General features: G+C 47.8%; 1 protein-coding gene across 10 annotated transcripts; it reads right to left on the reverse strand.

Annotated features, from left to right (window-relative positions):
- Nucleotides 1-5283: 5283 nt before the first annotated feature.
- LOC149913797 (uncharacterized) lies at nucleotides 5284-23348 on the reverse strand. Of its 10 annotated transcripts, none has more exons than XR_016460969.1 (15): nucleotides 21888-21976; nucleotides 19879-19946; nucleotides 19331-19432; nucleotides 18240-18393; nucleotides 17036-17499; nucleotides 15900-16072; nucleotides 15368-15427; nucleotides 15044-15142; nucleotides 14268-14327; nucleotides 13957-14055; nucleotides 13533-13610; nucleotides 13343-13453; nucleotides 12428-12590; nucleotides 11980-12096; nucleotides 5284-8259 (listed from the first exon to the last, which is right to left on the reverse strand). XR_016460969.1 is itself a non-coding variant. In XM_090128934.1 (14 exons), the coding sequence occupies exons 6-14, from the start codon at nucleotides 16026-16028 to the stop codon at nucleotides 12044-12046; spliced, it is 852 nt and encodes a 283-aa protein (XP_089985060.1). In that variant the 5' UTR covers nucleotides 16029-16072; nucleotides 17036-17499; nucleotides 18240-18393; nucleotides 19331-19432; nucleotides 19879-19946; nucleotides 21888-21976; the 3' UTR covers nucleotides 11084-12043. The 10 variants fall into 10 exon arrangements, 8 of the variants coding, with proteins under 8 accessions (XP_089985060.1, XP_089985054.1, XP_089985056.1 ...); XR_016460970.1 differs by lacking the exon at nucleotides 5284-8259 and adding an exon at nucleotides 9145-11072; XM_090128934.1 differs by lacking the exon at nucleotides 5284-8259 and having other exon boundaries at nucleotides 11084-12096.
- Nucleotides 23349-24060: the final 712 nt, after the last annotated feature.

Genomic DNA, 24060 nt, shown 5'->3' on the forward strand with positions numbered 1-24060 from the left:
GACGGCGGTGAGAGCCAATGAGAGGGCCGGATGGGGCAGGGCTGGCCAATAGGAGAGCCGGAGGGGTGGGGTGTGCGGGCCGCGATGCCGGGTTGGAGCCGGGGCCCGCCTGGTACCGCGGTGCCGCCCGGTGAGCGCAGCTCCCCGAGGCCCGTGCACTCGCACGCATCCCTGTGTGCGTGTAAATGTGAGCAGTACCACGCGGCCGCATGCAAAGACCTCAGTGCACACGGCCGTGTTCAGGGCTACCCGTGTAAAGCTCACAGAGTGACGTCAGGCTGCAGCTCAGCAGCTGTCACCTACATCAATGCTCTCAGCTCCCTGGGGTCACCCGAGCTGAGATCTGACACTGCCCTGATGGTGCAGACTCCCAAAACCCTGGATTGCAACCGCTCTTCCTCTCCTAACCCCAGAGCTGTGCAGTCACCACCGTCTGTGACACCAAAATGCATCCTCAGACACACTGTGGATCTTGCCCCTCAGTCCCCAGCCCTCAGAATGCCTTGCATGCTGACCTCTACCTCTGTGTGCTCCAGCACCCAATAGAAGAGACTCCAGGACTAAACACTGCTCACCTCTGCATGTCTCCAGGTCAGGACAACCCTATTGAGCCAGCTTTTCAATTAACTTGGCCCTTCGCACATCCTTCTGCCACCAACCACCCCAAGGCTATCCCTCTCCTTGCCCTTGTTGGAAATATACGAATAATTTATCAGGACAGTATCTCTGATAAAGCAGATTTTATTTGCAATTGCAATGGCGGGCTTCTTGCAAGCAGGAGAGTGCCCAGAAAAACAGCGTTACATCCTTTATGCCCTATTATTCAATGCTTATCTCTTTCTCCCCTCGTTCCTCATTGGCTGAGTACTTCAGGTTCACAATTTTCCTAATGCTCAACTAAACATATGGATACTGGATAAACATAAATTGCTGCTAGCTAAGCATATATCGCTAATTAGTTAACTTCTCACACTTGCTCACTCAACACTTGGTCACTGTTTCTGCACATCTGCTCGTCCTTGCATAGAGATAAGCTTGGAAGGAGGACAGGGGGGAGTATCTTGATGCCTGCCTGTTGCATCCCAACCTACCCACAGAGCAAGGCAAGCCAGTCTTGTGTGGAGGCCCTGCCTGCTTTGATGTTTGTTAAGTTTGTTTTTCTTTTGCTGAGGGTCTCTTATCCAAACAGAACAGCCCTACAATATGCTTTCTAGTCCATAATACTATATCTATACTATTTGGAACATTTAAAAACTATTGCAGTTTTGCAAGCAAAAATTAATCACACAATTCAGCAATTATATTTCCAAAGCATGTTACTAACAATACGGTATTTCTACTTTTTTACATCAGCTATTTCTAAGGACAAGTTGCAAAATACAAATACATTGTGCTCTACTTCTTCAGATCAATTCCCCCTTTTTCACATCTAATGCAGAAACAACATTCCATTCCTACACACCCACAAACACACAGCTACCCCAGCTCTGTACCCTGTTCCTGCAGCAGGACAAGTCTTCAAACCCCGCAGCTGCTCCGAGGCTTCAGGAGCTCGGCATGTGCCCGGTGCCCAGAGACACCGCCCAGCTCCGAGGAGCTGCAGCCCCGCACCCCTGCAGTGAGCCGAGTAACCACGGCTCCGAGAGCTGCTGCCACCTACAGCTGCTGCCACGGCACGGCCACGGTGTCTCGAAGCTGGGCCGCCACCTGCTCCCTGCTCCCTGCTCCCTGCCCGGTGGGTGTGCTTCCTTCGTGCGACTGAAGCAAACCGCAGCGAGTCCAATCTGTTTAACTCCAAAAAGAGCAATTCCAATATCCCTCCAAAGCCACAGGAGAGCTTTGATCCCGCTGGGGGACAGGGCAAGGGCTTTTGCCCTGGGCCAGCTGCTAAATCATAGGTATTATTTCACATCCTTATTACTGTTTCGCGTTGAGGACCAGCGGAGCTCCCAGCGCCAGCATCCATACATGCATCCACCCATCCCTTTATAAAAAGAAAACGAATCACAGCACTCACCGGGCACCTCCGGAGGCTGGGACCAGGACGGGAGTGTCGGTGCCGGGGCCGCTCTCCCGGGACACCCAGGGACAGCCGGAGCCCAGCGTCAGACACAGCCCCTCGCAGGGAGAGAGCAGCGCGGCGGCAGCGAGGACCGGGGCTGCAGCTCCGCGCTTTCCGTGCCTTCGCGGAGGCTCCCAGAGCTCAGCCTAATATTACACAGTGGGCAGACATCGCGGCGGACGGGCCGGAGAAGTGCAAGCGGGGCGCGGCGGGGGGGAGCGCTGCCATCCCCGGCACCGACCGAAGACGAGCGGGGGCACAAAGTCAACCCCGCACACGTCGTGCGGAGCGGGATCCTCGCTACGAGGAGAGGGGAGAAACAAAACGGCACACTGCCAACATACGCGAAGAGCGGATCGGCTGCGGGATGCGAAAGCCCTGGGAAAGGAGAGAAGCGGGAGAAAGGGGAGAACGCAGGGAGCGATGGGGAAAGGGGCGACCGGGGCAGGGGCGCGCAGCACCCCTCCCGCCGGGGCTGCCCCGCTCGGCGCAGTGGGGAAGGGAACCCGGGGGGACGGCGGAGCGGAGCGGCTCTTCGTCTGCCGCTGCCGGGGACGGGAAGAAGCGCGGCGCGCAGCGCGGGACGGGCTGAGCCGCTCCGCCGCTCCCGGCTCCGCCGCCGTTACGTAAAGCCCCGAGAGGCGCCCGGCGACAGGCACGGCGCGCCGTCGCTCTCCCGAACGCCGCCAAATCTCCGCACCGCGGCACCCCGCAACTTCCTCGCGGCTCCCCGCAGCTCCGGAGCCGCCCTCCCCTCGCGCCACCGCGGCTCCCGCTCCAACTTCCCGGCCCGCCCAGCCGCGCACCCACCCGCCGCATCGCGCTGCCGCCGCGCGGCCCAATGGGGCGGCCGCAGGGAGCGGAGCGCAGCGCCGAGCTCCAGCGGCGTCGGCCGGAGGAGCGGCGGGAGGTGGGCCCACCCCCCCGTCCTACCTCTGCTGAGAGGGGGAGGGAAAAAGCACAGCAGAAGGGGCCGCGCCGGCTTCGGAAAGTCCGCGTGGGACCGCGCGTGCGTCCGCCGTGCTGGCAGGAAGCGGCTCGTCGGGGGCGGGCGTGTGGGGCGCGCGTGGCTGCGTGCCGAGAGCAAACTTTCCCCGCACGGACGCCTCCGAGTGCTGGAGGGGCGCCTCCTGGGGGTGAGGGCGGCGCAAAGGCACCGACGTCGCCTCACGCGGTGCGAGGCCCCGAAGTCATAGCGGAAAGCGGCGGAGCGCCGCGGGGCTGCGGCGCGCTGAGAGCCCGGCGCGGCGGGAGGGCCCGCGCAGCGCATCTCGCTGGGAGCGGAGCGCTGCGGGGATCTGCCCGGCACCGCTGCCCTCCCGGCCCCCCAGCGCTCGCGGTGCGATGTGACACTGAGCAACGGTGACAGCCGGCGACTGGTGGGTGCGTGTCGAGCACCGCTCCTGCGCTTTTAGGACCTTGCCGTCCCCCAGACTCGCACGTTCCTGCCTGGAACATCTCTCTCCCCCCGCCTCCCTCCCTAAATACATCCCCCTTATGGCACAGCTGTCGCTTTTACTAATTGTTTGTGGGATTCAATTTTTTCCCGAAGTCTTATTTCCCCTGAGAAGATGAATTAGAAAGAGGCCATAAACGATTTCCAAGACGAATTAATAAAAACAGAAGCGCTAATTGGGCAATACATTTCAATACATGTGCCTGTCCAGCCCCGTATTTCTCTGAGAGCAGCCAGCTTCTCTATTCCCCAGAAAAGCAGCAGGGTGGTAGGCAAAGAACGGGATGGGGAAACTTCAGCACGTGCACAAAGGTGTGGTGGGAGGGCAGAGCTCACTGCTGCCCACGCTGTTCTCAGCTCTGGGGGCAGGCGGGCACCTCGCTCCTTCATGCCCACAGAACACCCTTGAGCCCTAACCCAATTAGTGCCCAGCTAATTGCCTCTGTGTCAGGCAGCTGTTGAGGGACAAAGCACGGCTTTCCCTCGCTCCTGCCCCAGTGCTTTGCCGGTGAGCACTCACGCAGGATGCTGCCTTTAGACAGTATTGTATTTTCTACCTATTATTTTTGAAATTTCACGTGTATAGCCTAATTTTAAGCAGTTATTAAATAACTGTATTAAAGGCCGCAGTATTAAATAAGCAGTTATTGCTTGGGGGGGGGAAGAAAAATTCCCCTAGAACATGAAGTGTGTTATGGGAACCTGAATGAGTCCAGCCTCTTAGGCTGTTTTAAAAATTAGGCTATACACGTGAAATTTCAGAAATAATAGGTAGAAAATACAATAACCGTATAAATTCATAACCGAATAAATTCATAACCGTATTTTCTGGAACTAAGGGCTCAGCTCAGGAAAGCCTTTTAGGCCATGCTTGATTTTCAGTGCGGTTTGTGTCTCACTCATAACAAAAACATTGAAGTGCTCTCACCTTAAGAAGACCCGGCGTGGGGCTGTGAGGTCCTCTCCAATTTAGGCACCTTTAGTGCCCCTGCATTTACTGACCCCTCGGGCACCCTGCCTTTCCAAGGGCCTCACCCACATCCCACAGCTCTCTCCTGGGTCTCCCTGCTCCTCACCTCCATATAAGATGCAGCAATATTTTTCCTTGTCTTAGTACAGAAAGGCAGGTGTGTAGGTGTTTCTTTGCACCAGAGTCTAATGCAGCATCCACACACAATGTCTGCTCAGCCAGACCTCTCACTTATCCTTCTCTCCCTCCTCAACCCTTCCGTGTTTGTTATCTTGATGGTGGGTCTCTGTGCTCCTCTCATGCCTGCGGGCTCCTTGCTGCTCAAGCACTTCCTGCCATATTTCATGTCTTCCCCGAGCCTCTTCCCAACTGGCATTGAATAGAGTGCAGCAAAGACAATACAGAGGTCACCTGCTTGACACAGAAGTGTTCCTTCTCCCTCACAAGTTGGACTGTACTTCAGTCTAGTCTCAATATGTCACTTTTCAAGAGATGCATCCCAAACACATCAACATACCAGCACATCGTATTTGATCAAAGGCAGCTGAATTTTGCAAGACAACTGAAGTCAACACAAGCTGTGGTTCAGTGTTTTACAATCCTGCTGCTGTCCATAACAGCTGAGATTTCTCCCCAGGGTCAAAGCACCATTGTTTTCAGTGCATGCAGGGTTCCATCTGGATAACTTTAAGGGGAAAGGACTGAAAGGATATTCACCCATTCCCCAAATTATATTTGAAGTTCCCAGTTACTATTATTTATGAAGCAGTCTCCAATGCCTTTTTTTTTTTTTTTTTTTGGAAAAAGTTTTCCTATGAAAAATTCATTTATACAGCACAGAATGTGTCTACAAATAATAGACACTCCAGTTCACCTGCCTCATTTCTACAGATGAGGCAAGCTCTACTTACGGCACCGTGGAGAAAATTAACAACACAGCATTATTGGTGCACATCACCCCTATGGCACAACATGCTGGATAGCACCACTTGCCCAATCATTCGTCTGTAGCAGTGTCATAGAGGAGAGTTTCCCGTTGTGCTAGAGGACAAAGAGTGCACCTCTGGACCTCAATAGGTGCATTGGCTCAGCGTATCTCCAGATGAATCCTCAGTGTCAAAAAGCAGCTGCCAAAATCACCATTATTTCAAGTTTGGTCATCAAGGTGTCCAGGATGAGATATTGGGCTGCTTCAAGGCGACCAAGGAATTTGCTTAGAGCAAAGCTGAATTTATGTGCAGGAAGGAAATGCTTACTTGACCACCTCCATCCTTTTGGGCTGTTGCTAAGCTGTTCTACTAAGTCTTCATTTTACATAGCATTGAAAAAGTCCTGAAGTTCAGCGTTGGCATTGTCATCGCTCATCCTCATAAAGGTGGCAAACTCAGAGGCATCAGAGCCAGAGGCAGTGAAAGCCAGATTGCCTTATGCTAAGGCTTATGCTAAGGCAACCTCCATCGAGGACCAAAGGCAGCCTCGAGGTGCTCAGCAGGCGGCTCACACTCAGCTGCTTTGCCATGCAGAGCTCCTCCAGCCTGTGTTCCCAGCCCAGCGGGAAGTGCAGCACAAAGCGGGCAGCATTTGGGCACAGTGCTGCCAAGTCCATGGCAGAGCTTCTGCTGAAAGCCCAGGAGCAGGCCAGCAGGGCTTCTTGTCTGCAGGCAGCCAGGGAAAGCTGCTCCTGAATTTTCCCTTTTTTTCCGCTGGAATCCAGCCACATGAGAGGTGAATGCTCTCTTCTTGCACTGCTTTTTCCTTTCTTTATTTTTTGAATACAATGCAATGTATAATGCAATTCAGGCCAGAAGAGACAGCTGCCTCTTACGTGGCGCTTGGGGTAGCTCAGTGAGGAAGTGCTGATGGAGTCCAGCTGTGAGGTCCTCAGCTTGGAGTCACGTCCTGCCAGGAGGGGCCACGGCACACATGGCTTACTCTCAACAGCTCAGAAATTAAGAGCAGCTCAGTGGCAGCTTCTGGCCCTACATCAAATCTCTAAGAGGAGGAAATACTGCATCCATTGCTGACACTTAGCAGAGGGCTTTTGATTAAGAAGCTTTGGACACAACAAAGAAGTCTCTCCATAGAGGAGCACCCCCAGAAGCACACGGTATGGATGTGCTGGGAGCCCGTCCTCCTGCTCTTGCAGCAGGCAGCTGGGGATTGCACCCGGATGGCTTTTGCTCTGTGGCTTTAACAGCGGCTCAAAGGGTCCCCAGTAGTTCAGGTTTGAAGGAATGGCAATATGAATTGACATTTTGACTTGCTTGTTGTACGGAAGTTGTATGGAAATAAAGTGACCCATCATAAATCTGCTTTAGATTGCAGGACAAAATATCAATTTGCCTTGGTGAAATCTATTCTCCTTAAAAAGTCAAGTCAGCTCACCGAGAGAGAAAAAAGGGCCAGAAGACAAATGCTGCAGGACTTCAACGATCCACAGGGAGTTTGTTTTCACACTGTGCTGGGAATGCTTGCCAGCACCTTGCCACTGCGTTGTTGCGGCCACAAATCCCACCAGCGACAAAAACACAAAATCTGAACAAAGCAGCACTGAAAGAAAGCTGTGGCCACGACAGATTTTTTAAAACAAAGCACTCAAGCCTCTGAAATTTTATGAATGAACCATCAGCTGTGCATGTTAATTGTGCAGGCAATGCAGAGTTAATCCGCAGATTGCTTGCTTGACATAAGCTTTTCCTTACAGGCAGATTAACTTGGACTGGATCAAATTGACTGAGAGCCCTCGGCCACCCCATCACTGCATAAAGACGTTGTTCATAGAAACATCTCCCAGTCTGGAGACCACCAAAGCATAGAAGAAACACAAGCTAGTAAGCTCTCTGCATAGGGCAGAAGATGGAAATCAGCATTGCTCTGCGCAATTCTGATTGTTCTGGTGTAAACAGGATCCCCAGGGATCCCCAGGATTCCAATCTCCTCCTTTTTGAGAGATGTTTAAGATTCAATTCAAACCTGTGGCTCATGTCCAGTCCCTGGGAAAACAGTGATGATTTTGTCATTGATGTCAATTAGAGAACAATTACTGCAAGACTCAATGGGCTGGGTAAGCAACAGGTTCTTCAATCATTTTGTACATGCCATTAACAGCTGTAATTTCTGCACTTTTGCCTGTGTTTTATGTCTATGTTTTTGCTCATAAGTCTCTCCCCCTCTCTATCAAACTCAACTGCATCTCTATTTCACTACTGCAGGAAAGGGCCGCTTTCCACATAGCCATAGCTAATTAGCAGTGGATGAGCAATCAATTTTCCTTCCACACAGTAGTAAAGCAATACATTCTCATGTCATTCTATATTTCTGCTGGAGAAGCCTTACTGACACCACAGGTAGGACCACAGGGGTAGAGGAAGCTGAGTCAGGAGAGATCGATGGGGGCTTAAAGTGGGGTGGGAATTGCAGCACGTAACGTTGAACTAAAAACCAGTGCTCTGAAAACAGCTCAGAAGCGCTGATATTCAGATGGCCCTCTGACTTGTTTGCCCTCACCCGCTGTAGTGATTTCAGTGCCTTTGCTTGTTGTTAGTTCTTTGGGACCCTGGGACAAGGGATCTCACATGAAGTCTCCAGCAGAGAAGCCTGAAGAGGACTGCCTCATTTGCATCAGCTCTTGAAGAGTTTCAGTTCCCCAGTTTCAAACCCTCCTTTTGAGGGGTCACTTTTCCATACTTACATACACACCTCCTGGAAGGATACGTATACACTGCTGCCTCCATTGGGCTGTGATACACTTTCCCATTAGTTATCAGACCCCTGCAAATACAGAATCACAGAATCATAGGGGTTGGAAGGGACCTCCAGAGATCATCGAGTCCAACCCCCCTGCCAAAGCAGGATCCCTACACCAGGTCGCACAGGTAGGCGTCCAGGCGGGTCTTGAATATCTCCAGAGAAGGAGACTCCACCACCTCCCTGGGCAGCCTGTTCCAGTGCTCCGTCACCTCACCATAAAGAAGTTCTTGCGCACATTGGTGCGGAACTTCCTATGCTCCAGTTTTCGGCCGTTTCCCCTTGTCCTGTCTCCACATACTGCTGAAAAGAGTCCGGCCTCGCCACTCTGCCCCCCACACCTTAGATATTTATAGACCTGGATCAGGTCCCCTCTCAGTCTTCTCTTCTCAAGGCTAAACAGGCCCAGCTCACTCAGCCTTTCCTCATAGGAGAGACGCTCCAGGCCCTTCACCATCTTTGTGGCCCTCTGATGGACTCTTTCCAAGAGATCCCTGTCTTTTTTGTACTGGGGAGCCCAGAACTGGACACAGTACTCCAGATGAGGCCTTACCAGGGCAGAGTAGAGGGGGAGGATCACCTCCCTCGACCTGCTGGCCACGCTCTTTTTAATGCACCCCAGAATGCCATTGGCCTTTTTGGCCACAAGGGCACACTGCTGGCTCATGGCCAACCTGTTGTCCACCAGGACACCCAGGTCCCTCTCCGCAGAGCTCCTCTCCAGCAGCTCATCCCCCAACCTGTACCGGTGCATGCAATTATTCCTCCCCAGATGCAAGACTCTACACTTGCTTTTGTTAAACCTCATCCGGTTTCTTTCTGCCCAGCTCTCCAGCCTGTCCAGTTCTCGCTGAATGGCAGCACAGCCTTCAGGTGTGTCAGCCAATCCTCCCAACTCCGTATCATCAGCAAACTTGCTGAGGGTGGCCACTACCCCCTCATCAAGGTCATTGATGAAGATGTTGAACAAGACTGGACCCAGCACCGACCCCCGGGGAACACCGCTGGTTACAGGCCTCCAACCAGACTCTGCACCGCCAACGACGACCCTCTGTGCTCTGCCAGTCAGCCAGTTCTCAACCCACCTCACTGTCCACTCATCTATCCACACTTCCTCAGCTTTGTTATAAGTATGTCATGGGAGACAGTATCAAATGCCTTGCTGAAATCAAGGTAGACCACATCCACTGCTCTCCCCCATCCACCCAGCCAGAGACAACATCATAGAAGGCTACCAGGTTGGTCAAGCACGACCTCGCCCTGGTGAACCCATGCTGACTACTCCTGATAACCTCCTTTTCTTCCAGTTGTCTGGAATGGCATCCAGCACAAGCTGCTCCATCACCTTTCCAGGGACAGAGGTGAGGCTGACTGGCCTATAATTGCCTGGATCTTCCTTCTTGCCCTTTTTGAAGACCGGAGTGACGTTGGCTATCCTCCAGTCCTCAGGCACCTCCCCCGTTCTCCAAGACCTCTCAAAGATGACAGAGAGCGGTTCAGCAATCACCTCTGGCAGCTCCCTCAGCACCCGTGGATGCATCCCATCGGGTCCCATGGATTTGTGAACATTGGTGTTGCCCAGGCGCTCTCGGACCACCTCTTCCCTGACTAAAGGGAAGTCTTCCATTACCCAGACCCTTTCACTAACCTCCAGGGTCTCGGATTCCCGAGGGGGAGCTTTTTCACTGAAGACAGAAGCAAAGAAGGCATTCAGTACCTCCGCCTTCTCAGCATCCCCCGTTACCAGAACACCCCCATCACTAATCAGGGGAGCCACATTCTCCCTAGTCTTCCTTTTACTGTTAACGTACTTAAAAAAGCCTTTCTTATTATCCTTTATCACCTTTGCCAGGTTCAGTTCCAGGCGGGCTTTAGCCTTCCTCGTCGCATCCCTGAAGGCCCTGTTTTCTTGCAAATGCATGTGGAGATGTCACTCTGAAAAGCTACTCTTTGTGCATTAAGCAACTCCTTTGTTCTTACTCTGGCAACCACCATACACTGTAGCTTATTCTAGAACTGGAGCAAGTATGCTTGCTTGGCTGTTGCTCATTTCACCTATGGTATGGAACTTCTAGGCAATGGCATAATGTACAGACAGTACTTGCAGAGCCCAGAGAGACCTGACTTCGTGCTGGAGCCCAAAGGGAGGCTTTGCAGCACAGATCGCTCTCAGCTGGTTCCATCCTGTACTGCATTCCTAGGGCTGGCAATGGAAAAGTGCAAACCCCAAGGATGCATATTCCAAAATGCAACCAAGTTAAGTTACCAGTTCACCAAAGTAAGCTTTTCCCCCCTTTTCCCATTTAATTCTCCAGTCTCCTGTATACCTATCACTTTCGCATGTGTGATCTGGGTGTGGAATTATGCTGTGAATGGTTTCTCTGAATACATGTTCACTTCATGTTCAGTTGCAAACTGACTGCACTTGCGCCCAATTTTTGATTTGAACAAATTGATTGCACCTCAAGTTCGCTGGGTCACAAACCCATGCAGGAGGGAGCGAGCTCCTCTTGGCCACCAACCACAGCTCTCCCGTATCATCACCCAGACGGGTTTCTCCTTGCTCCATTCCGACAACTGGGGTGGCACTGGCATCATGATCACGTTCCAACGCTGAGTCGGTCGTGACCAGCCCCATGGACCAGCTCCAGCTGCACTGGATGCACCTGGCCAGGTGACTGCAGCCTTTCCCACTCCTACAGCCTCTTCCTGCAAACCTCACAGCTAAACACCAGCACAGCTCCCTGCCGGCCCAGCTGCTAAAAGGACGTGGGGGCTCACATATATCTTCAAAGATCTTCAGCAAGTCCCGACATCATTTCTGCCACTGTTGTGTCCTGTATCAAACAGTGTGCACGTTGAGTGTAAACATGAAAACACATGAAGCTCCCATCTACTCTGTTCCCCTAGGGATTACGTGTGAAATAGCAAATGGTTCGATCGTGTATCACAACAGAACCTGCTTGCATTACAAAATCAACAGAACGCCATTAGCACAGGGCCTTATCAACACCAACTGCACAAAGAGACCGAGGAGAGAGGGCCCATGATATGCTGATGTTATTTGAGCTGCCTCTGGTTGCAGAGGAAACCCCGGTTCAATCAGTGCTACCTGTGCTGTCCTGTGCAGGTGCCTGAAGTCACAAGCTGCAAGAGCATTCACAGATCTAAACGTGAACGTTAAGAACTCCATTCGGGTAAGGCACAGTAATTCAAATTGTCATCGTAATCTGTGCAGAAATATTATTTCAGAATCAAACTTTCCAGTGTGATCATTTAAAACAGCTTCTCCTTGTCAAGAGAAACAACAGGGAGTTCAGAGGGACATTCAGCAGAGAACAAAGCCAAAGTCCCCATGCTGCTTTGCCGCATTTTGTCATCAATTTCAGTCAATCTAGCACAGAAAGTAAACAAAAATGTATTTCCTTTCCTAACGCCCAAGTCTGCTAAGCACATTTATAAAAATGTATTTCCTGAGATGCTTGGACACTATTGCAACAGCAATCGCCTGTATGTATGTAAAATATGTATGTAAAATATGTTTTGATACACAGTACAAAAATCAATAAAATGATCTCAAAAAGTTCAGTTTATGAGAAGTGGGTTTTTTTTGCTGTACTTTTCCATTTCTCTGTTACAAATTGATGTTTAGCAAAGACAGCCAGGTTTCTGTCATACATACACCCTGAAAATATCCACTTTCTATGTGTATTAAAAATACCCGAATATCTGCAGAGAATTTACCTTAATATCATTCTCTAGCTGTCTTACACACCAGTATATCAGCCTAATCAGGGGCATGTGTAGTTTAGGATTCACAAACGGCATCCACTGCAGCTGCTCCGCAGCCATAGGCAGCAGCTGTAAAAACACACAAAGGCAAACTTACATGCAGAATGTCAGCTTAGCGTGTGAGCAGGCTACAAGTGACAGCAAGCCTCCAAAAACCAAACCCCAGCAAACCAAACCAAAACCTCAAATTACTCCCGGAGTCTGTCAGATTGCACGTGCAAGCACTCACTGGTCACGGCCTGTAGAGGTAAAGAATTCCCTCCTTAGACAGATTTTAAATTACACAGGTTTGCATGCAAAGCAGAGATATGGCGTGTGAGCTCAACTATCAAGGCCAATACCAGTGCTACAAACCCTTCACAGAACAAAGGAAAGCAGTAAAAGCAGAACTCCAGAATACCACATTGATTTCCAAGCCTTGTTATCTCCAGAGAGGTTCTTTCGCTAGACTGAGGTTTCTGACCGTCCTTTCTTTCTTGTCTCTGGAGTTTGCTAAGGTGCTCATCTGAGATCCAATCCATAAGAACAGTCAGGAGCCCATAAACTTCAGAGTTCGGTGGTAGCTGTAACACATTCACATCATCAGCTATTTCAGCTTTCAACTTGACGACCTTCTAAACCAAACAGTAGCAGACGGACATGCCTGCCAGCGTTAGTTCTGACAAATTATGCATCATTTAACGGAAAAGGAGACAAAGCTCAGGACAGAAGTTACCGGCAGCCCGTGGAAGACATTATCTCTGAGGAAGCAGTAATCTGGAACAGGCCGTGCCTGCTCTGTTGGGCCTTGTATCTAGGGCTTGAGAAGTCCCCGCTGGCTGCGGGAGAAATACGGGCAGCTCCTTGTTAAAAAGGAGTCTGCAGACAGCTCCCACTTGGTACAGGTGACCACGCCATCACCTGCACGGACTTGTCTTTGTGTCAAGGGCCAGCAGGGAGTTCTCATGTGAACTTGTTTAGTTAGTAGAGATCTTCTCTTGTAAGCAAACTAGACCGCAGCTTGGATGACCACAAAGGAGGAGGATGAGCAGAATCTGATTTTGACAGATGAGAGAGAAGGTGAGAGGAAAACACAGCAAACAAATAAAAAGTAGATACATACACAACATAAAATTCAGAAGACAATTTTAGCAGCAAGCTTTACTCTTTCCATTTACTGCCTGCTTCCCCCAAATAGACTCTATTCTTTCTGTAACCTAATACCTATTAGAATGTAAAAAAGTAGCAGCTACGTTTTCGTATTTCAACAGGTATACAGAGCATGTTCCAATGCCAAAAGGCTTTTGAGTGAATTTTTCACCTTCCCAGTTCTTACCTTATCCCCTTTTGATGCTGCCCTCACTTCTTCCTGCACAAAAGGTGTCGTCTGTTGTGCCACTTCACGGGTATCCATATACATCTCTGCCATTATAAACTGATGTTTCCACTACAACAAAAAAGAACCATGAATTCTATTTTACTTCTTACCTACGAAGGAAGCATGCACAGATAAGAAAAAACCTTACTTCCAGATAGCTGAAATGAGCTTCTCCTGTCCTTATTTGTTCATTCAAGTACTTCTTCTGAACAATCTCATCATTTAACTGAAAGAATTGAAAAAGACTCAAACATCAGTGAATGGAAAACACTTTTTTTTTTTGTAAACAACACTCTGAAATCCTTTGACAGAGCTCCTGAGCAGCAAAGTGATTTAATAAACAACAGTTCTATTCTTTCTCTTCTTTTCATAAAGAAGAAACATAAAAGAACACACTCCAAAAAATGCCTAAAGAATTCAGAAACAGAGAGGGTGAGAATAATTTTATGCAATCACACCATTCCTGTCTCGGACAAACCAAATCATCAATTTTGAAAACATCCTGTTCAGACAAGTAGCGGCGCTAACTCAAACTTGGAAAGTTACTGATGGTAGGAAATAATTCCTCTTGCCTGTTTTCTCAAGGATTCATTTGCTTCTTTGAGGTCGTCCCGACATTTGGAGATCTCCCTCAGTGACGTTTCTAGTGTTTTCACTCCTGCATCCTTCTGCTGTGGAAATATCACATTTCAAACATGATTAACCAGAGTATTCTAGAAACAACTACAATTTTAGTATTAAAACAATCCAACAAACTTCCATTTCCACATCTCAAGTACTTTAAAGAGAGAAGCATAAAAGCTGGCAAACACATAGTGGCTTCAAATAGCAAACACCAAGCGAAATGGCACGTAAGGCAATAAGCATCCTTAAATTACCGCACCTCTTTTAGTTTATCCAGGCAGGCCTCTCGCTCCCTTAGAACATCTTCTCGTTCTTGGAGCTGGAAAAATCAAAGGAAAAAAGATGAAGTAGCTCCAAAACCTATTCCATTTTCACTTCATCCTGACTTTGCCTGCATATGGGGTTTCGTTTTTATTTATGACTTTACACAACAGCTGACTAGTTGGAAATGTGCTAATGGCCATCTATGCTCAGCTCCCTCTCACACTAACACAAATGACTTTGACTTGTGGCAGCACTGCCTGGCATTCTGAAACACAGGAAGCAACTCCAACTGGCTGTTCATGTAGAAACAAAAGACCTTTAAAAGTCAGCATTTACTTCCAGAACTACTGGTTAATGCAAATACCTGCCAGGAGAAACAGAATCTGATGCCCTGAACTCTAGATTGCTATTTGGTTTCTTCAGTTAGTGCGAAGAATCCCTGGTAAAGATCCATTTCCCTGTCAGCATTTAGGTCAGCTTCAGCAGTCGAGTGAGTGGAAAGTTTTAACTCTGTGTTAATGTGAACTGCTGCCTCAGCTTGACATTAAGAACAGAGACAGTACTGCTTTCATCAGCAGTCCTGAAAACAACTGAAGCTACTGAGTAACCATGGGAGCAGATGCACCCAAAAAAGGGTCAGAAAGTAATTTCATGCATTCATGCAATTCCTGTCTTGGAAAACCATCAATTTTGCAAACATCCTATTCAGACAATTAACACTGTTTACTCAGACTGATACAGTTACTGATGGTAGGAAATAATTCCTCTTGCCTGTTTTCTCAAGGATTCATTTGCTTCTCTGAGATCATCCCGACATTTGGAGATCTCCCTCAGTGACGTTTCTAGCGCTTGCACTTCTGCATCCTTCTGCTGTGGAAATATCACATTTCAAACATGATTAACCGGAGTATTCTAGAAACAACTACAAGCTAAGTGGCATTTCAGTATTCAAATAACTTCCAATGAATTTCCATTTCCACGTTTCAAGTACTTTAAAGAGAGAAGCATTAAGGCTGTCAAGCTCATCATGGCTTCAGATAGCAAACACCAAGCGAAATGGCACGTAAGGCAATAAGCATCCTTAAACTACCACACCTCTTTTAGTTTATCCAGGCAGGCTTCTCGCTCCCTTAGAGCTGCTTCTCTTTCCAGGAGCTGGAAAAATCAAGGGAAAAAGTTGAAATGGCTCCCAAAGCTGTTTGATTTTCACTTAATCCCGATTTTGTCCTGCAGATGGGGTTTTGCTTTCATTTATGGTGTTACACTATGGGTGACTAAAGTGACTGCTATTCCCTTGAAGTAGTATCATTCCATAAAACAAACCGTTTCTCTTTAAAATCTCTCCCTGAAATCTATTAATCCTTACCTACATGGTAGGAGGAATTTTACTAGCCAAACCTGTTTCCAGGTTTGGATACAGCTGTAACTCCTTACTCTCCCTGAGAAACCTAAGATCTGTGCCTCACTTCCAGTGTTAGAAAAGACCTGAGGCACAGTGAAAGGAGTCAGATGGTGTTTCCCCCTGCATGTTTTATTTGTTACAAAGTGAAAATAGTCATGTAGTAGAGGTTTGAGAATAATTCTCTGCATTTAGTGACAAAAACTTTTGTAAAGACTTCATTCTTACTTTCATGTTTTGAATTTTAACTTCTGTCTGAGTGCCTTCAGCACTGCTGCCAGTGCCCTGGGGAGATGCAGAAAGATCCTGCAGAAGTTGTCCTGTATTTTTCTCACCAGGAGTTGGTTGAGGTTCCATAGCAGTAGCACTTTCACTTTCCAATTCAGTCCCGCCTGTGACACCTACCGCAAAGAACAAAAATTTGTGGAAAACAGATGATGAGGTAGCTTAATATGGAGACAATTTTTGGCACCTACATTGTAAATTTTCCTAATGATATCCAGAACATCTTAAAGTAAGGCTAGAACTTTTCAAATAGCACCATTATTTAAGAGTGGCATGGGAACTGCAAATCTGTAAGGCTTGGTTTCCCCGCAAAAAAAAGCAACACAAAAATCAACTTGGACTACTGAATAACTTCGAGTGTTTGAAATTCCAGAAGACAGTAATAAACAGCAACTAAAGAGGACTTGTTTCAAATTACTCATGGGAAATCTGTGCTTTTTACTAACTAATCTCAACCTATTACCAGGGTAGCTGCTACTGAAACTTTCACTGTTCAAGAAGTCATCTTTTAGTTCCATGCTCCTGAGACAACCAGAACACTGCTCAGTCTTTGAAATGTAACAGACAGATATATAATATAAATATCATATATATTAATATATTTACAGGGTATATAATAATCCACCTGAACGACGGATAGTAGGCTGACTTTAGGTTGACTTTGCAAGTTAGGATTCTTACTGGAACAAGAGTTTTCATCACTTGCTTTATTTTGGACTAGGCATACAGAACAGCTATAGAAAAAGCAGTTTTCAAGTAATTCTGAGTGGTCTTTGGAGCATCTACTTGTTCAAGTTTAAAGGAAAATTGTTGAAGAGATGCTTTTGTATTAGCTTTGCTTGGATTCTGGCAGGCAACACGCTAGGAGGCAGTGGGTTCGTTTCTCACCATTCCAGTCCCACTGACCTTCCATTGTAGCAAAGCCAGATCCAAAATTCTCTTGTGCAGTATTAAGGCTGGCTTTGAAACTTGCAGCACATTCAGTTAATGGGGGGCCACATGTTTCCCATGGAGCTGGATTTGGGCTTTGGCACAAAACACAGTTCTTTGCAGTTGCTTTCTCTGGAATAACAACTTACCTGTTAAGGGAGCTTCCTGAAGATTTTGTGCTCGCTGAGAACCATCAGAACCATCTGTTCCACGGCTTTTAGCAGGCCATCGATGAGATGACACACTCACACTGGAGTTATTACATTTAATTTCCTGAATTTCATTTTGTTAAAGACAGTGTTTCAATTAAGAGAACATAAAGGTATTCCATAGGTATTTGAAGAAAACCTAAGGAATGATCCCTACGCTCTTGCTTTTAAACCTCAAGTGTCTTTACCACACAGGAGCACCATTCCAAGCTTGTCTCCAGAGGTATTTTCTTCTCTGCCTCCTGAACATGGAGCACAGCATCTTGCAATTTATTGCATGAGCGGTACAGTGCAACAAGTCTGATGTTAAGTTAGACGTCATCAGGTCTTGCACAGAGTTCAGCTTGAGTCACATAAAAGAGCTCATTCCAGCCATCTTCAACTTTATATTCTTGTAACTTCTCCTATTAAACATGAAGGCAACACAATTAATTTTTTTCCTGCATCAGTCTTTTCAACATCCACATTACCTGACAGTTTGCTCACCTCCACTACACAGACTACAGACTTGCTGGAATTACTCCAACATCTTAGAAACGAGATAACAGGGGAAAAAACTTCAGAGTGTGCCTCTTGTAGATGCTAAGTTAAGACTGTCAGGCTGTTTGAGACAGAGACAGCACACCTTGTTACAGAATAGCTGCTCCAAATAGGACAACAGAAAACCAACAGAAGCCTCTAAGAACCTCCGTGTCCCTGCAGCTGTGCTACATAAAACTAAGTGCCAAAGTGACACTGCATAACTGAAAGCATTTACACAGTCGTTGAGAATAACAGCACTTCCTACATTCTGCATTTTTAAACTCAAAAAAACAAAAAGCAGCTTAGTCGCAACAGACACATCAAGTACTGCCTATCTAAACTCAACTTCTTGGATATTATTGCTGACACAGTTTCCCCATATTTTTGAACGCGTCAACCTTCAAACGCGTGGGAAAGCCCAGAGCTGCAATTTTCATGCAAGCTAAACCAAAACATCAGACAGCAAAGAAATTAACATGTAATAGATTTAAGATTCCTGATGCTAAACTAATTTAGCCAAGGAAATACGCTGAGAGATGACCAGATGACATGCCAGAAGCACCCAGTCAGATACGGAAAGTTTCTTCAAGGCACAGAGCAGAGATGAGAAGCTGGAATTTACCTTCAATCTGAGAGCAGCAGCATTCCCAAGGAGCAGCCTGGCAGCTTTCTCCACCCAGTATTTTGCTCTTCCATCACTGATGTCTTTATTACAGAATAGCTCCGCAATTTCAGCACCAGATCTTTCTGTATATTGGGTTCAGCTCCAGAGAACGCTAGTTTTCCCCATGCACAAGCAAGACAAAAAAGGTTACTGGGACCTTGATCTTGCAATCCGTATAGAACGAAAATGGGAAAAGAAAATAGGAAAGAAAATGATGGCCATTCTACGGACCCAAATATTCCAACTACAACTCTCAGTAAATACTTTCTGAATTCACTCTGAAAAGGCCACCACTAGATTATAGCACTCAGATAACTGCTGGAATTCAGAAGAGACTGAGGAAGAATGCCAAAACCAGATCCTCTTCCTCTACAGCTGCTTACTGCTGTATGTAGGCAGCTGGACTATGACTTCTCGTCTAACTCAATATTGTGACTTATGGAAAAAAAGAAGAAGTACATCATCAAGGGCAAGAGCGCTTCACTCTGTTGGCAACAGGACTTTCCAGCACACCCTCCCCCTGCCCAAAGCCTGAACAAAGGAATTTTGATCGAGACGTTCATATGTATGCACTTGCCTAATCAGCACTTTATTTGCCCTGCACCTCTCTACCTCTGAAACAAAACCACCACCAGCAACAAACAAACAGTGCCACTGAAAAACACCCTCGGTCGAGTCTTCCAGTTGCAACTAGATTACCATCATCCCTGCGAGGCAATTCCACTGCAGGCACAGACCCTTAGTCCAAAGGGCAACAGTAAGACTATCACAGCAGCTACCACAAGGATCAAGTCAGGACACAAAAGAAAAAATCAACTGGAAAAAAAAATAAATTAAAAACTGATGCCAATTCTACCAAAAAAAGAATCCTTTCTTAAGTACGTCATAGACAGATGTGGCAATAAAAAATGTACATCATACAATTTAATTTGTCCACAAACAACACATTTTCTCTCTGAGCTTAAGGAATGCACAGCACAGATGCATTTTAAAAGTCCATTTACAAAGGAAGAAAGCTGGACGTGACTGGGGGTCACTGGAGCACTTACCTTGTAACACCCAACAGCTTTTTCTGTCTCGTCCTGATTTGTCCAAGAAACCTGTGTGCTCTGGGATCTCTCTCTTGGACACTGAGATAAGTAGATATATATCTACAGAGCAAGAAAACCCAGAAAGATCAATACTCTCAATAATACAAGTCCCCCCACACCGTGTAGCTAAAGCTAAAGGGAATTTAATCTGTCAAATGGAGAGCAGGGCTACATTTCTTTCTAGATACTTGACCTAGACCCTAATGTGAGAAACATTATTTTTACACGTACCAGTGCTACTTATTTGCCAGCAAGTACTGACGTTCATTAAAAAAGCAGCAGCTCACAGAACGAGATGCATCATATGATGAAATAAAAGCCATGAATTCTTTGGTGCCACATAACTAATGCAGTTGCTCTTTTAGAAGGATTTCGGTGGCACCCAATCCTTCCATTTACTGCTACCTTAAGAAATGGCATGATCGTGATCTTGATTTCTCTACTTCAACTAGCTTTTCTATTACACTTTCGAGAACAGATCAACCACATACATCAACACGTATTACCTTTTAGCAAGTTCATATTCTTTTATTTCAAAATACAGCTTAGCACAGATGAATCCTTTCAATGATTTCTGAATGGAAAAAGAAAACAAACATGACAGGCACATTTCAGACGTACACTACTTTTAAAGTAACCGAACAGGGAGAGCACTCTTCTTAGCAACGCATAACACTGCTAACAGTTAATTACCATTACTTCTTGTATTCAAGCCTCTGTTTCTGAAAGAGACGGGATTAAGAAAGGAATCTTGTTTCCAATCACGGGCAGAGGCTACCGAAGGAAAACTGAGGCGACTAGCAAAGCAAGCGACCGATCTTTATACTTGGTACATTTCACAAACACTTCTGACCAAAGAAATTAGGAGAATGGGTCCGCTACAGTTGAGCTTTTTGTTATTGCTGCTGTTGCAACGTAACAGTGTTGCAGGAGAAAACAAATCCTACAAACTGAGTGAAGATGTTACCCCAGCTCCTCCTGCTCATGCTTCTGCCATCTTCCCCTCCTGCCGGCTCTGCCATCTGCTTTGCTTTTTGTACTTTCACTTTTGTTTCCTCCTTCTACCCCTCCATAGATACCTTTGGAGACTTACGTTTCACCTTTCACTCACGCAGTGTGTGTTGTGAAGGGGCTGAAAACATCAGAAATAGACTACTGCATCCAAAAAGCAGATTCTACCTGCATGAAGGAGCTAGAGAACTAGTAAGTCACAAGCAAAAACTTCACGTCAGACGTAAACTAAGTAACGTGAAACAAGTCTCTGTAGTCTAGATACACCTGAATTTCATCTCCAACCCTCTTCCCACCCCCAAATAGGGAGGGGGGGGGGGGGAAGTTATTCACGCAAGTCTCCTAAGCTTCAGTCTGTATTCTGAAGTAAAACAAGGACACTCTGACATACGCCAGAGCATATCATGCTTGATGCATGACCATGCTTGACATCTCCTTGTAAACAGGGTTAAAAAGAAACTTCATCAGGCATGTTGGCAGCCTTGAAAGGCTCTCCCTTCCAAAATCAACACAAGAAAACCAGTAACTATTTCCACCACTGACTGTGCTAGACATGAGTTGTAAGCATCACTGCAAGGATGAAACCAAACCGCAGAACTTGACCTCGAGCACAACAAGAAGAGAGGCGATGGTTTTTGTTGAGCCCAACAGGAATCTCAGAACGGTTAAAGAGCATCTCTGAATTTGGCAGCGGTACGCTCCACACTGCATAGTCTAAACAGCACCCAAGTCAGCTCAACAAAGCCACAGGAGAACTTTGTTGCTGTTGGAAAAGCTCAACATGAAGATGCACGCTGCCTCGCACTAAGACCCTGCTGCAGAACGGCAGCCCGCGTGCATTCACGCTCTGCAACACACTGCCAAATCTGCTGCCTCTGCAATAAAACCCACTCACAGCAGCAGGGCAGCACCTTTGGGGATTAAATAGCTCCCACTAACTGCATTGGTTGGCTCTCTACGATCTGTGCACCGTTTCCAGATCGCAGGGAATCATCTGGCTGCCAGGGATAGCAGCAAAACTCTACTGGCCCAGCTCTCCCTCTCTTTTTCCTGACCTTCCACAGCGCTGCCACACAGACAGGAACATCAACCACACAGACAGGAATATCAACCACGCAGCACGTGAAAGAAAACCAGAAGTTAGGAACACCTGTCCCCTATTTGGGCTCTTCAGTTCCACAAAACCGGAGGGATCCGTACGGACTCACAGCGCTGGGCTCCTCGTAAATCTGCCGAGGGCTCACCGGTTTCAAGAGCGCACAGCCCTGGCAAACCATCTTCCCAGCAAGTCAGCTCCGTGCCCTCCCACACAGCCGCTTCCCTCAGCTTCCACTCCCCCTGCCATCTGGCCTCCCACGCACCGGGCCAGGCCACGGCCACCCCTCAGGCCCGGCACCCGCGGGAGGAGCAAGGGGGCGGGATGGGCAGGGAGCAGCCCCCATCGTGACCCGGGGGAGGCCGCAGGAGCTCCACTGGCGGTCCCGGCCGGGCCCACGGCACTCACCTCTCTAGGAGAAGAGGCGGCGGACCGCACAAAGGCAACGTACCGCTCCACCTCGGGCTTCGTGCGCCGTGCCATGGCACCGAACCCGGCCCTCCGGCCAGCACTTGTCGTCGGTAGAGCGCTGGCCTCGCCACGGGAAAGAGGAAGCGGCGGGAAGCCAGCAGTCGCGCGTCGTGCACGTTCCTGCTCAGCACTCGGCCAAACACCTCTGCCGAGTGCTCTGTGGGTTCTGAGCACTGCGCCGCGTGACCTCACAGTCAGGTGGGGAGCCTTGCTCACAAGGGAACTCGGCTGCAATGTCTGTCACCCGACTAAGCCTGTTGCCGGGGGTCTGGGCACTCAGTCTTGCCAAAGAGGCCCGTGCTACACCAAAACAGATGGCACAGCTCTTTCTGCTCCTCCTTGAACCCCGGACAGGGTTTTCAGGGAGAAAACCAGAACGAGAAAGAGGAAACCGGACGTTCCACCTGACTGCTGCCTACCCCAGATTATTCAAGGGCATCAAGGCTGGACGTGCTTGCAGTGGCTCTGCAGACCTCACCTCCGGGGTGGACACATCGCCGTATGAGTTCCCAACTGCTGGGACGGGTTCTCCAGATCCTTCCTGCAACCGGGGCTCCCCAGCAACTGTGAATCTGGATGATGATAAAGGAGCAGGGCAACTGGTGATGCATCTTTCTTAATCACTATCACTGCGCTACATGTCGTTATATTATGACGCGGTAACGATTAGACCCACTGCACTGCTTATTTCCTTTCCTGCTAAGCTTATCTTTTCACTACAGGGCACTGCTTTCTTTTCGTATTGCTTTGAAATAGGCAATAAAATAAGCTTATGCTTTCCTTGGTGTCTACGTCCTTCCTGTTGACCCAGTCAGTAGTCAAAAAAAAGGTAAAAAATAAAACGCAAGTGAAGGTAAGGTCGGGCAAGGGAAGTTAAGGAAAAGGGGAAGGGGAGGGAAGAGGGACAGGGAGGGAACAGAGTGAAGGGGAGTGAGGGGAAAAAATAATAAAAATCTCTCTGGAGGAAGACCAACATCTTAAAAGCATGCCCAGAGGGATGCAAGGGAATTTGCAAATGAGATCAAAGTTCTCGAGTCCTTACCCTGGAGTTCTCTAAGGCTCCTATCCACCAATAAAAGTCATCAACACGAAATATCTCCACAAACAAACAAACAACAAAGAAACAAACAAACAAAAAACCCATATCATGTATTTTGGGGTGGTGCCATTCAGAACGGCAGTTTGGGATTTTCCATATTGACTATTTACAAAAAAGGTAAGGTGAACTACATTGGAGTATCTCCCTTACATTTCAGACACTCAATGAGAAAGTCTGCACAACATGAGAAAGAAAAGGGAAAGGGAAAAGGAAAGGGAAAGGGAAGGGGAAAGGGAAAAGGAAAGGGAAAGGGAAAGGGAAAGGGAAAGGGAAAGGGAAGGGGAAGGGGAAGGGGAAGGGGAAGGGGAAGGGGAAGGGGAAGGGGAAGGGGAAGGGGAAGGGGAAGGGAAAGGGAAAGGGAAAGGGAAAGGGAAAGGGAAAGGGAAAGGGAAAGGGAAAGGGAAAGGGAAAGGGAAAGGGAAAGGGAAAGGGAAAGGGAAAGGGAAAGGGAAAGGGAAAAAAAAACTTGCTCTTAGTGCCTAGAGAGGATGTTCCACCATACATCTGCAGACTTTCTGGACAGCAGGTTTTATCTTGAAATGACTAATTTCCCTCTGCTGAACAGAAATGTCAGTTTGTTTCAGAAGTTCTTCAGTTCTACAGAGTTCCCGGAAATCACTGATTGTAGCCCTCCTTTTACTTTGGGCATTTTACCTCAACCTTTATAGACGTCACAGAGACCAAAGCACGGCTGAACAGATTTCACAGTTGGGCTGTGGTTGGATTTTATGATCTTGAAGCTCTTTCCAACCTGAGCAATTCTATGGTTCTGTGATCCCATATCCATTCCAAGTCCATCCCATATCCAGAGCCCATCCCATCCATATCCCATTTCCCAATATCCCATCCCATATCCATCCCATATCCATATCCCCACATCCCAATCCCAAATCTCACATTCCAATCCCACATTCAACATCCTACCCCACGTGCCAATCCCACATCCTATATCCCACATCCCAATTCCAAATCTCATTTCCAGTCCCTCCTCCCAAGCCCATCACCCACCTG

Source organism: Phasianus colchicus, chromosome 34 (genome assembly GCF_987193195.1).
Source record: "Phasianus colchicus chromosome 34, bPhaCol1.hap1.1, whole genome shotgun sequence".
NCBI classification, from domain to species: domain Eukaryota; kingdom Metazoa; phylum Chordata; class Aves; order Galliformes; family Phasianidae; genus Phasianus; species Phasianus colchicus.